Below are 13,144 nucleotides of genomic sequence, written 5' to 3'. Positions count from 1 at the left end.
AGATACTTTAGTTACACAGCCCTTGGCTGAGCTTTTCACTGGACCTTACAGCTCTCCGTGGCAGAGGAACCCAGGAAGGGGACAGGACAGTGCGTATGTGCAGCAGTTCTGATCCATAGATTTATGCTGTCCCTTCACCGCACCACATAAAATCAGACTCTCTTAAAAATCACTTCCTTTTAAAGCAAGTTCATGCCTGACCATAAACTGCATTAAGACAGAACTTCAGCTAAGAGTATGTAGCAGTAATTAATGATAAGATACGTAAGGGTCATTATCAAAGTCTTAGGCTTTATGAACACAGAAAATTCAGCCCAGTTCATGCTTAAAAGAAAGCCAAAAATGGTAATGAAATGGCAATTAATAGAGCACCCAATCCTTTTTATTCTTTAGAAATTTAGAAGAGAAATCTAGTGCATCTTTAAAAAAAGTTGAACCTGAATCTAAATTCTTTGACCGTATTCTGTTAGTTTTTGTACAGCATCAATGTAAAATCCTGCACCTGAGCTGGAATAACCCCAGGCAACAGTTCAAGCTAACTAGGTAGCAGCTTGGCAAAGAAAAAAAACAGATATGTTTGTGGAAAATTATGTTAGCAGGGTGCTTTTGCAAAAGTGATGGCCAACTGCGTACTGGGCTGCATTAGCAAACCATCACCAGTAGGCTGGAGGAAGTGATTATTCCTTTTTGCTGAATGCTCATGAGGCTACATCTCAGTATGGTGTCCAATTTTAATCCTTTTCCAATATAAGGAAGACCTCGACAAATTACAGTATGACCAGTGGAGGGCCACTAAATAATCAGAATACTGAAGGACAAGATGTACCAGGATGGGTTGAAGGAACTGGGCCTGTTCAATGAGGAGAAAGGAAGGCTTAGGAGTATATTTATTGCTGTATTGAACTTCCTGAAGAATTGTTATAGAAAAGACAAAGCCAAAGAGGTGCGTTGAGAAAGGATAATGGCAACAGTCCCAAGTTGCAATTTCACTGCTGTATCTTCTGATGTTCTCATTGGTATTACTCCAAGCTCTTCAGCTCTGCTTTTTCTTTTTAGTGGATCCCCTCTAATAAATCTGTCTGGATGTGGTCTGTGAATTCTACTCAACAAGATGAAAAAGCAGTTCTTATAGTCAAGCAGAGAGGACTTCCCCTGCCTGAGCCGTTGGTTTCTTCTAGAGCTTTCAGGCATGTCTGAGTCTCTTTTTATCCCATACTTCAGGAAAATGCGACTGGCCATTTGTCAGTACCGATGTTCCATGATTCCCAGCTGAGCATGTGAAAAGATGATACAAAGCATTCGTCTCCACAGCTTAAAATATCTGCCTATGCTTTTGCTACCTGTCATCTTCCTGACCTTTCCAGGAAGCTCTTGCAGGCAATTTCCTCACTGCATAACTGGATTTCTTGCTGCTGGCTATTTTAGGTTCTGCCTGGGGGATAACTGCAAAGCTAAGGACCATGTGGCAATGGTCAAGGCTTGCAGTCATGGATAGGAACGTAGTAGGTCCTGCAGAGAATGTGTATGTGAGGTGGGACAGGGGGTCTGCCTGTGTGGTGAGAGGCTGTTGAATGATCTCCATTAGCTGTTGCACAACTGGGCTATTCTCGTCTGCTAAATAACAAAATGTCTCAAGCAAACATGAATGCAGATAATGGATTCCTGTGATCACCATATTTTTCTGAAATAACATCACTGCATATTAATTCCAACTTTGATTTGTTTCATTTCATTCTGGCTTCTTTTCTTTTTAAGGTGAAAAGTGCAGCTGAAGGGACCAATGGTGAAATTAACTTTACACAGTAAATTACATCTGCATTATTTTTTAAATAAGCTACTGCTATTTTAAATCAAGCTATTTTTCCTTCAGTGTTCTTAATTTTATAAGTGCTGTGCTCCAGAGCTTTCTATTAAGCAAAGTGTTTTAAAATGAGTCTTAAATAATTTAAACATCTCTTTTTTGAAATACATCCCTTCCCTGGAAGAATTTTTGTCAATTTTATGCCTTCTTGGGAAGAAAATAAAACAGAGAAAGTATTTTATTATTCTATCCACACTTTTACAAGAGCAGGAGAAAATGTGCAACAGTAATAGTCTCCATTCCACAGCAGGCACACACTAAGAAAAATCTATAATAACGTGATTTGTCCTCTTCACATCCCTCCCAACTCGAATGAAGTTAAAAATAAAATGAAAAACAGGACACATTTCTTATTCCAAATTGATGTGAAGCATGTTGTATTTGTTGTCGGTTTGAAGCCTGCTTGGCTTCAGCTAGTACTTCTCCCTCCAGGAGAAAAGGGACCTGGAGCCTTGGTATCAGCACCCTGACACTGGAGACAGAAAAGTGAACACTTGCGCAGCTCCTCCTCATGAAAACTTTATGGCTTTAGTATAGACCTGGGCACCTGCTCTGACATGTCAGGAGTTTGTCCTTTCCCTGAACAGAGGACAGTTTAGTCCGATTCTCCAGCAGTTATCCCCCAAAGGCAGTGGTTAAAGTAGAAACAGCACAGCACAGGTCTGAAAACGGCCTGTACTGGCCTGTGGGGAATGGACTGAATGTGGTGTTACTGCTCTCCCTGAAGGATATTAGCTGTGACGCAAAGGGGATGTGACGCAGTGGCAATGACACCATAATCTGCATGACACACCTTCTTTTGATAAGGCCTCACCATTCCTGTAAATCAAACTGGGAGTGTACTTACACTACCACCCCTGTAGTTTTCCCCAGGTGTGTTAGTCAGAGAAATTAGGTGATGTACACCTTTATTTCACCTGATCCTATTAAGCTCCTTATTAGACAGAGGAAGATAATGAGATGAAGTGAGTGTGACCACGCTGACACGCAAATTAGTTTTCCAACAAATGATACTACTAAGTACTTCTTTGTTCTGTAATATGTGAAGACCAGAAGAGACAGATGTGATAAACAAAACTCGGCCCAAATGTAAACAGCTGGAAATGGATTTCCATGAAGCATGTCCTGCCATGACTGAAGCAGGTTCATATCATTGGGTTGTACATCTCCAGCACTCTGAGGGATGGCTGGATGGTGACCAGCCCCTTCCAGTCTCCAGCTCTGAACAGATGATGCAGTCATACCCAGTCACTGACTTAACCAGATACAGAACTGCACCCAAGACTGTAAGATGCTTTCTTCTTGGGTGAGTGCAATGACTTTGTGCCTTGGTACTCTCCTACGACAACTCGCTGGCCCACTTTTTCCCCGGAGAGCACTGCAATGAACTGAATCACAGAATCATAGAATCATAGAATTTCTCAAGTTGGAAGGGACCCTTTTAGTCCGTAACGACACATCAAGGGCATGCCATGACAGCAAGCAATGCCACGCAGCTATTTATGCTACAATAAAAAGGAGGAAAATATAAACTCTAGGTATTACGTATGAGATGCTGTTTTTTCAGATATAAGGGTATAATAATATTCTGATATGATATTGTTGTTTGATTTAGATAGGAAGCAGTGTCATTTCTAGAATAGCTAAGTAACATATGTGAAAGGAACTTAAAGCCAGAAGAGTGCAAACTGACAAAGGAAACACCTAGAAAGACGACGGGGTGATGCCTGTCTCTCTGTTTGACACTGAGCACACACACTGTCCTCTGACACAGTAACTTGCCTCAGAGAAGGCGACACTGTGTCTAACCGCAGCAGTGGGGGGCTGTGGCTGCACGGTTGCATTGCAGTTATAAGGTGTAAGACTGTACAAGTGCCATCTGAACACTTCCTAATGATCACATCAAAGCAGGACAAAAATAAGTCTAGTTCCTGGGAAATTAGGAGACAGGTCCAATATTTGAATAAGTGGCAATGGTTTTCTGGGGCACAACCACCAAATTTTCAGGAACAGGAAACCTAAATAGGAATCTGCTCCCCTCCTCTTTTAAGCAGCTCCCATGGAAGGGGTCCCTGGATTACGCTAATCAGAGACAAAGTTATACCAGGTGTCAACCAGAGCAACAGCAGGGCGAATCCAAGTAAAAGCAGGCCACTTCAGCATCATGCAGGGTCTGTATAGCATAAAACATGACTACAGTCCAGGGTGTTTATTCATTGCACAACTCGGTTTTTTATATCAATAGATGTCTCCTTCCTTGTGCAATGCACGTGAGGTTCTGAAGCCCACATTTGGTTTAAAGTCCTCTTCAGTAACAGTAAAAAAGAAATCAGTTTACAGCTTTATGCTCCAAGTGATCCAAAGCCTAATTATTCTGATGCATTTGTTAACAGAAAATAGTAGAGTTCTACTGATGCCAGTGGTGTTATGCTGCCCCTCAATGAACATAAGCAGAAAGATGAACAGGCCTATGATATTTCATAGCAGTGAGGGGGTCATATACCATCATACTTGCTGTATTATGTAGCACACTACATCTGAGTTCTAGTTTCTATTAAAACATGTAACTAATTATTTCCTGATACTTTTGGAAATCAAAGCTCAATTAAAAGGTTGGGTTTAGATTGATTTTTAGGTATTCTATCACAAAAGACAGAACAGCAAACGACACATATCTAACATGTAAACTGGCATATTCAAATGACCCCACAACCCAGTCTGTCTTGTTCTTCTATTGATCCTTTTTGTCTAATATTTTAATTTGAACTCCGTGAGCCAAAATAAAAAAACTTTGTTCTAAGTTTCTCTAGTTCTTACACAAGAAGGTCATGAGAAAGACTCCTAGGCACTCGTAGACAGTAATGAACTACTAGTAACACTACTGCAGCTGCAGTACTGTGAATGCCTATAAATGTCCTTTTGAAGCAGAGATGGCAATAGGTTTGGGGGAAGAAGGAGGACTGGGTGTTGAAGACACACTGGAAATACCAGTTGCTCTGGTTAAATGACCCACCCACCCTTTGATGGCAGGCAGATGGTGAATTTTGGGTTGTCACTCAGTAGGTTCCCCCTTCACACTACCTCTAACCAAAGCCTTTCACTTCCTCTGCTGTCTTTGCTTCAACAAAATCTTCCCTTTGTGCTGCTGCAATCCAATTCCCTCTAAAGATCCCATGGGGACTTCTGGTGCTCATCACTGTCTGGTGTGTTCCAAATCCTTACCGTGCCCACAAAGCCTTTGTGCAAAAGGAAACAAATGCTGGTGGTGGCTGAAGTGTCTTCCCGTTCCTAAGCAGGTCTGCATTTTAGCACACCTGTCATTACCTCATTTTACATCACCTCTGTATTTGGAACTCCCTGAGAGATGAATAAGCAGTTGGCACCATCTCTGGGTATTGGCATGATGGGCTTTCCTGTCGATTTTTTGCCAAAAGACATTTCTCCAGCAAGGAGAACTATTAAAAAAACTAATATACTGCTAGACATAAACCAAAAGAAAATGCTTTCCTGCTAGAAATGACATAAGTAATCAAAAATAAAAGATGACAGAAAATCACTGTACTTACTATGTGTCGTGCTGCAAACACTCCATCAACTATTGCACAACAGAACGCTGCTACCACGCCAAAGCTGATAAACACAATGGAGGCTACTAACTGAGAAGAGAAAAACAGATTGAGTAATGTTTTCAATATCATTCTTTAAGTAAAACAATTACACTAATTTTTCTAGTATTCTTAAATGATGGTTCCCCCTGCTGTAATTCATTTTAGATCAGCGTGGCAGGACGCCAGTCACACACTAGAAAAAAGGCAGAAATTCTTGATGCTGAGTTGACATACCATCAAGTCTACTAGAAAAGCTTAAATCTTTCTAGAGAAAATTAGGTCAGCTGTAAGAGATATTAAATTCAATGGTGATTTCTTCTAAATCAACTTATTTAATAAACCAGCAGTGGTGTCCATAGGGAGCATAGCAAAAAGCCATGTTCTTGTTGGCTCACATCAATCTCTAGAGCTTTACTACAGTGGTAGTAGTTCACACATACAGATAAAGACATTGTAGTAAGTTAATAACTAGCCCATGAACTCTCAGACAGCTTTTATCATCCCAAATAGCTTATGATAACTTATGCCACAACGAAATCAGAGACTCATAGGACTGGTAACTCTGGAAGGGCTGGCGTGTGCTGCCTTGGCCCCTGCCGTTGTTGGAGCTCCCAGCCTGCCCCTCAGTCTCAGAGTGGGCACAGCAGAGCACAGCAGAGCTCAGTACATATCCCAGCTGCAGCACAGACAGCACACTGTCTTTGTTAGCCTACTAGCCATAGCTTCAGACCTCATTCTGCCTCCCAGGCTGCTTCGTTCATTGAGCATTATTAATTCTTTATCAACCGGACTGCGGATGGCGCAACGCTACAGCACTGCTCCAGCACAAGTGGTGGTGGTATGGAGGGCTCGGGGAAAAAGGCTGTGCAGGCTGGGCATGCTGAGCTCACTTTATCTCCAAGGATGACTACAGCTGCAGCTCTAGCAGCAACTGCAGAGCTAGCACAACCCCAGATACAGCAAGCTTACTGCCCAGTTCAGTCTGAAGAGAGCAATAGGACTTGAAAAGGCCAAGCACTGGTAGGTGTCTCCATCAGAGACCAGCCAGTGTGCTGTTAGCACACACTCTTGAGATGACACTGGCTTGTTTTGAGGGCATGTCTGAAGCATGCAGTGCTGTGAGCAAGGTGAGATGAAGTGTGTCCTGAAAGAGAAACCCTGTGTATGCCTGACAAGGTGCTCCCCTTGGGCTCATTAGCCCCAATGCCATCAGATGAGGGAGAGATGCTGTCACTTCTTCCTCTCTCAGATTAGAGGGTTTTGTGACTTTGAGGACTCTGCACCTTGAGTTTGGATGAGTGGGTACCTGCAGGATATAAGGTGAACCTAACATGCACTCTCTGCCTATGTTTTTAATATAATTTAATGTACATCTCTCACATCTCTGGCATTTCTCATGCAAAGTCACAAGAGGAACCCTTTGAAACATCCTATATGATAGGTTAATTTTAATTTACAACAGTATTAAGTTATAGTTAATAACTGCAACAGATTAAAAAATTCCCTTGAAAACTGACAGAACAGCGTCCTTAACTGATAGAGCACATGGACCAGGGTTTCTGTTAAGAACTTGGAACCTCTTTGTTATTTACTAGTCATTAATTGCTCCTTCACAGCATGTATTTCAGAAATGCCCAGGTATTTGGTAATGCCCAGATTACCAAAATTACGTTCATATATCCCTTTTGCCTATACAAAATCCATATCTGCATGACCTAAATACTGTTTTCACACGTGTAAAATTCGTAAGGCATCACAAACTCACTTGAAAAATGGACTCTTTAGCTTATGTTAGGCTAAGAACAGTACAATGTCAATAGTGTCAACAGGGGACACAGCATTGGTGACTGCCTCAAAAAAATTTATATTGGGCAAGTAAGAAATTACAGCCATATAAGCCCATAGCATTGGACACACAGGTCAAAGCAGTGTCAAACATTTGAAAATAAGAGCTCTCAGTGAATCAGCAAAAAGTACAACTTAGAAGCAGAAGAATCACAGCTTTCCAATGCTTTCTGATACACTCTTTTAATCTCTCATTAGCTCATGGCTCTTAGATCATGTAATCAGAGGCGAGCCAGCACTGCCACAGGGATTGCTGTGTAATCGGAATCCTCAGCGTGGGGAGGAAAGGGGCACACAGAAGTGGCTGAGGCTGATGGTACTGGCTGATCTTGGGAACCTGCTCCATTCCCCCTGCAGCCAGCTCCATCCTGCTGTAAGGAGGCAGAAACCCTAGGAAAGCACTGTTGGCTGCATCACCCTTCAACCTCCGCTATCCCTTGGCTCTCCAGTACGGCAGGTCATGTCTCATCAATCTGGTTGTCTAAAGATCTTGGCATGCAACTCATCAGATCAAGAAGGCTGGGGGCTCCTTATAGAGAGCTATTATCACTGCAGACCAGTGGGCTGTGCTGCCCTGTGGCAGCTGCATTTGCTACAGACCCTGATCTCTTTATTTGAAAAAGCAGTAGTGTTTAAAAGTTCAGATTAAGTCATTATTGTCTGATACTTCTATCTTGTTTTTCAAGTCATAGCAGTCAATCAAATAATTAGTGGGCTTAGCCAGGTGCTTCCAAATTGCCTGAGCTCAGGACGAATTTACTGGAAGCTGACCTCAAGGTGGCTTTTCATTTCACACATGAGCAACTTATTGATGATCTACAATCCCCAAACCAACGTTTTCCACTCACGGAGATAGCTTAAATCACCTAATGAGTATGCTGGCCTTTCAGTTTCACCATATAGCTATAAGAGACCAAATATAAAGGTGCACAGTAAATTGTAGTATAGACAGGAGCTATGGAGTTGGCTTTGCACTCCTCAGCCATGTTGGTGATCATCTACCCGTTCAAGGAGTTGCGTGCAAGTCAAAGGTTGTCAGCCAGAGTCTGCTGTTCTTATCCATGCCTACTAGCAACTACTTCCGTGACTAGTCCCTTTGAAATTAAGAGGACCATTTCTTGACTGAATTAGTATTTATTACAATGCCAAAGTGGCAGAATGTGACACTCAGAGGTTCTTATGACTTAAATTGCCTTATAAATGTATTCAAATGATAAAAGAAGTAATAATACAAGAACAACACAAAAAAATCCTTAAAATAAAATCACAGATTTATATTCTCTCTTAAACTTCCCGTTGCTTATTGAGAATGTGAGAAACACATAAACAAAGTACAAAATTAATTACTTCTAAAAATTGCAGCCAAGACAGCCAAATGAAGAGCTGTTGTAAATTCAAAAGCTAATTTTCCTGAGTGGTAGGTGATTGCTGGAGTTGTGAGTTCACGAGCCTAGCACTGTCAAGAAAGAAAAGCAGTGCAGTTCATTTAAACACAGCGAATTCTTGTTGACAGGTAAAAGAAATAGCACTTTTAAAAAAATAAATACTGATCCATCACATCATCTCATCTCCATTTTTAATAGCACTATGTTTTGTCCAAAAAACTGTTCATTATTTATAACAATACACTTTAACAGTTATTCAAGAAACAGTTTTGCTCATGCTGTTCTTTTGCTATGCAGCCAGGCTTCTCTACAGCTGTTATTACCAGAATATGTTTACTCCTGGTTCTGCTACAGAATACAATAATTTGATTATTTACAAGGGAACCATGAAGCCAGTTATTAAACACTGAAGACTGTACTGTGTGGGCCTAACAATCAAACCCAAAAGCCAGTTGTTTAACAGAGGTATTTTAGCAAAAGGGAGAGCAAAATAGCACTTGGAATGAGGGACTTTTGCACACAGTATTAACTGAAGAGCTGTTTTCTATCTTCAGTCATGTCACAAAAATGCAAAACTAGTGAAAGGCTGGACTGCTAAATTCTTGCATGCTGCCTTCTTTCAGAAAAGGCATGCATTTTATTGCAGAATTCACCTGTCTTAAACAACTTCTTGTCCTTCAGCTGGCATACAGTACCACTGGCTGCACTGGGTCACCCTCCTGTGCAAGCGAGCCTAGTGAAGGCAACAGAGTCAGGGGACATGCCGTGGCCACAGAAGCTGGCCAGAGACGCTGTTCAGCTGTCAGAAATGGACCTGGCACAGGTATTTGGCAACCAACAGTTTCCCACAAGGACTCCCAGGCATGGTTTTGGAGTTAAGAGTTGGCCACAGACCAGACCCAACAGGGGGTTTGATGCAGCCACCCTGGCTGCAGCCACACTCTCATGTAACCACCACACCTCAGGTCCCTAGGCACTTTGTGTGCTGAATCACACACTGCTGACACCGTGTCCCCGCTGTGTGACACGTGGAGACGTGCAGCCAACGTTTGCCAGCAGACACACAGAAAATCACATCACTCCCCAGCGTAAGCACCTGCTTGCTACAGGCCGGTACCTTGCTGGCTGTTTCCAACATCCCTGTGAAACACCTCTGCGAGGCTCGCTAGGCTCCAGGTCTCCGTTCTCGCACATGGCTCTATGTGGAGGCTCCATGAGGGTTTCCTCATGGCTCTAATTTAGCCCTTACCTGTTCTTAGTCAAAAGGCACAACTGCTCAGACAATGACAGTCATTTCTAGCATCAGATGCTGTGTGAGATGCCTCATTCTCTCGATTTAGACTAAATAGATCTGAGACTTTGGAAAATGCATGGATTTTTGTTTTCAACATCACCTCAGTATCAGATGTAAGTTACATTATATCTAACAGACTCACTCTGCTGATGCTAAAGGGCTACTTTTGCAATGCACAGCCTCCAATGTCTCCAAGCATTGTGCTGTTCATCAAGTCTCTCTGGCATTTTTTTCCAGGCAGAGGAAGAATCACAATTACCCTCGTCAATGTAAATTGAGAAACACTGTCATCCCATACCTTTTGCTCCAGAAAGTGAAGGCTTTGCAAAAGGCTGTGTAAATGTTATGCCACAGGTTTGTAAAGCCCTTTTTATCCCCACACAGGTTCAAGCAAGCGTATTTGGAAAAGAAATGCATGGGGCAGTTTGTTGTAGGCTGCCCCTAATATTACATTGCCCAAAATACAGTTTAATTCTCTGGGCCTTTTTACTGGTTTGATTTCCCTACGTCTCCAAGCTCAGAACTTAATATAGGCTTAAATAAATCTGCTGCACTTTTTCAGTACACCGAGGATGAAGATGTAAGAGCAGAAGTTTACAAAAACTGTATCACAAATCCAAAACAGAGAATGACTTTCCACCCTGGTGCAATCTCAACCAGGAGCTGCATCTGTTACCATGGCACCTCAGCAGGGCTATAGATTAATAGCCCACAAAACTAAGACAATTAAACTCATTGCATTGCATTTCAGATGCTACTATCAACTAAACGCTGCCTGTCTTGTGAGGTGGGACAGTATAAAAGCACTTTTAATTGTGAGTTAATTTTCTCTAATTTGGAAAGTCCTCTCCTGTGTGGCCCCTCCTCCTCCCACAATGGCCACTTTTTTCCCCTGCCCTTGGGACAGAAGTTTTGCTGCTGTGATGAAAATTAAGCTCAGGCAAGGCTCCTACTATGTTGGTTTTCACAACTGGGCTAATTAGGAGGCTTCTCACTACACCAGGTAATGTGCTTCACAATTTATGGCCTGCCAACTTATTCTTTCCAAAGGTTGGTTCTTTAGTAATAGCACTGCTGTAATTGAGGCTCTGCTGGAGGGTTGTCACACCAGAGCAGATAGGATATGTCATGTTTCTTACTCATTAATGCCAATTCCAGTCATAGCACTAGTTACAATGACACAAATCCATAATGATGAAAGACTTTTATGACTGCCCAACCTACACCTGAAAAACTATTTCCTAGACTGACTTCCAGATGAAGGAGCAAAGAAAAATAAACACAAAATGTCTCTTGGTTTTAAGAGCACCAGCTTTGGTACAGCTCAGGAAGACAAGGACTGGGGCTGGGATCCCATGCGTAAACACATAACTTGCTTCTGACTGTAATACACCTAATGATGTAGCCAATGCCCGCAGTAGATGATACCTATATTACCAGGAAGGCCTTCAGACAGAGATGCTGCACACATGATGTTGTCAGGTGTTTAGATCAAGTCTTGTGTTTAGATCGAGTGACCAAGTTAGAAACCTACAGCCTTTCCACAGTATCATCACTGTTGAATTCAGCACATCCAGTCGTATGTTGTTGAGTATTATCAACACCACCACAGATCTTTGATTCAGATTTTCTTCCCTCTCGCTGTTGTTAATAGCACCTCAGGGCATAGAGCTGAGCCTATGTGACTGCCCACTGCCATCTGAAATGGCGTCTTGCTCTCCTGTCCTTAGTTTGGTTCCCTGCTGTCCAGCCCTCTTTCCTGCTCCCTCTCCCAAAGGGGTGCGTCCCGGCATACCAGCTCCTGTGCTTGCCCAAATACCCAGCTAGCCAGTGCAATTCACTCACTAGGCAGAAAACTATTTATTCCCCCAAATGAGTTAAATCAGATAACTGTAAGGAGAGACGAGCATTAGACCCAGTGCAAATGAGAGGGTGAGACCATGTGGCCAGGACAGAAGGGAAGGAAGTAGAAGTGCTGGGAGCAACTATTAGGTTGTCTCACCTATTTCATGTAATTTGCACTCCTAGGGATTAACAAAGTAAAAGCTAGGTTTTAGCCATAATGAATAAATGATAAGGACTGAGCTTATTTTGCTGTTTGTGGTCAAGGAGACTTTTGTTTTACTGCCTGTGAATAAGTCTGCTGTTTTCCAGTATCGTGTCAGGGATAATTAGGAAAAATAGCAACATGAAAAGGCCAGTTGGTGTAACACAGGCAGGGGAGAAATCCCATGAGAAATTTAAGCAACCTCACATGCATAAAAAGGCAGAATTAATTAGATAAACAAATGTTGGGAAAGAATACAGAAACCACGAGAGGTATCAATTATTATGCCAAGGAGAAAAACAAGATCAAAATCCACTTTCAAAATAAAGGTGGCATTTTCATTCAGAAAATTTCTCTTTTTTTCTTGCCCCACATCCTGAAGGGCAGAATGGTGAAAGGCAGAATTCGCAGTATCTTTTGTTATGCCTTAGATACTCACAGTTAATTTATATCATATGTAGGCATAGTTAATGCATATTGCTTTCTCTTTTTCTCTTCCAGTGGTGTTGATGATCAACTTGTGCAGATAATTCATCAATTAGGCTACTCACAAGGGCAAGGGACTGCAGAAGTGCCCATGGACGGGAAATGTGCAACAGGGTGACTTAAGGGTCCCAGCTCTCCCCCAGCCCAAGAGGGCTTATGCAGCACAGTTGAGTAAGACAAGAAAGGGAGCGCAGGTTCCGAGTCTGCTTACTCCAGCTCCTCCAGGCACACACGGAGATCTTTAGGACAGGGACTGTTTTTTTACCGGTCAGATAAACAGACTTCTTGAGTTATCGGGAACTTTACTTGCGCCGCTTGCTGTGACAGTCAGTTATGGAGATGGGGGAAATTAGCATCTGACCTCATCGACACATGCTCAGGGTTGTCTAATGCATGTGCTGGGTCCCATGACAGGAGGTGGCTAACACAGCCATCTTTGCTTGCCATTTCTCTTTAGGGCATGAAAGCCCATGGTTCAAAACTGCCCCTTAGTACCCTTGTTGCTAAGCTCCTCACAAGGCCTCCCCAGCCATCCACGCATAGAGCATCTCTCCCGTCCTCCTTGCCCCCTCCCTGTCAGCTAGCAGTGGCTGTGCCGTTCTCACAGGTGTTGAGTAC

General features: G+C 42.5%; 1 protein-coding gene across 1 annotated transcript in view; it reads right to left on the bottom strand.

Annotated features, from left to right (window-relative positions):
- Positions 1 to 13,144, bottom strand: part of TMEM255B (transmembrane protein 255B) — a 75,483-nt gene that overhangs the window by 39,192 nt on the left and 23,147 nt on the right. The window contains exon 4 of the mRNA XM_050911159.1: positions 5,428 to 5,517. Coding sequence (XP_050767116.1) covers positions 5,428 to 5,517 — 90 coding nt within the window. The remainder of the gene's footprint in view (positions 1 to 5,427; positions 5,518 to 13,144) is intronic.

The sequence above is a fragment of the Gymnogyps californianus genome, chromosome 1, assembly GCF_018139145.2.
Source record: "Gymnogyps californianus isolate 813 chromosome 1, ASM1813914v2, whole genome shotgun sequence".
Classification (NCBI taxonomy): domain Eukaryota; kingdom Metazoa; phylum Chordata; class Aves; order Accipitriformes; family Cathartidae; genus Gymnogyps; species Gymnogyps californianus.
The sequence above is the reverse complement of the archived record's forward strand: the minus strand, read 5'-3'. Positions and strand labels throughout refer to the sequence as shown.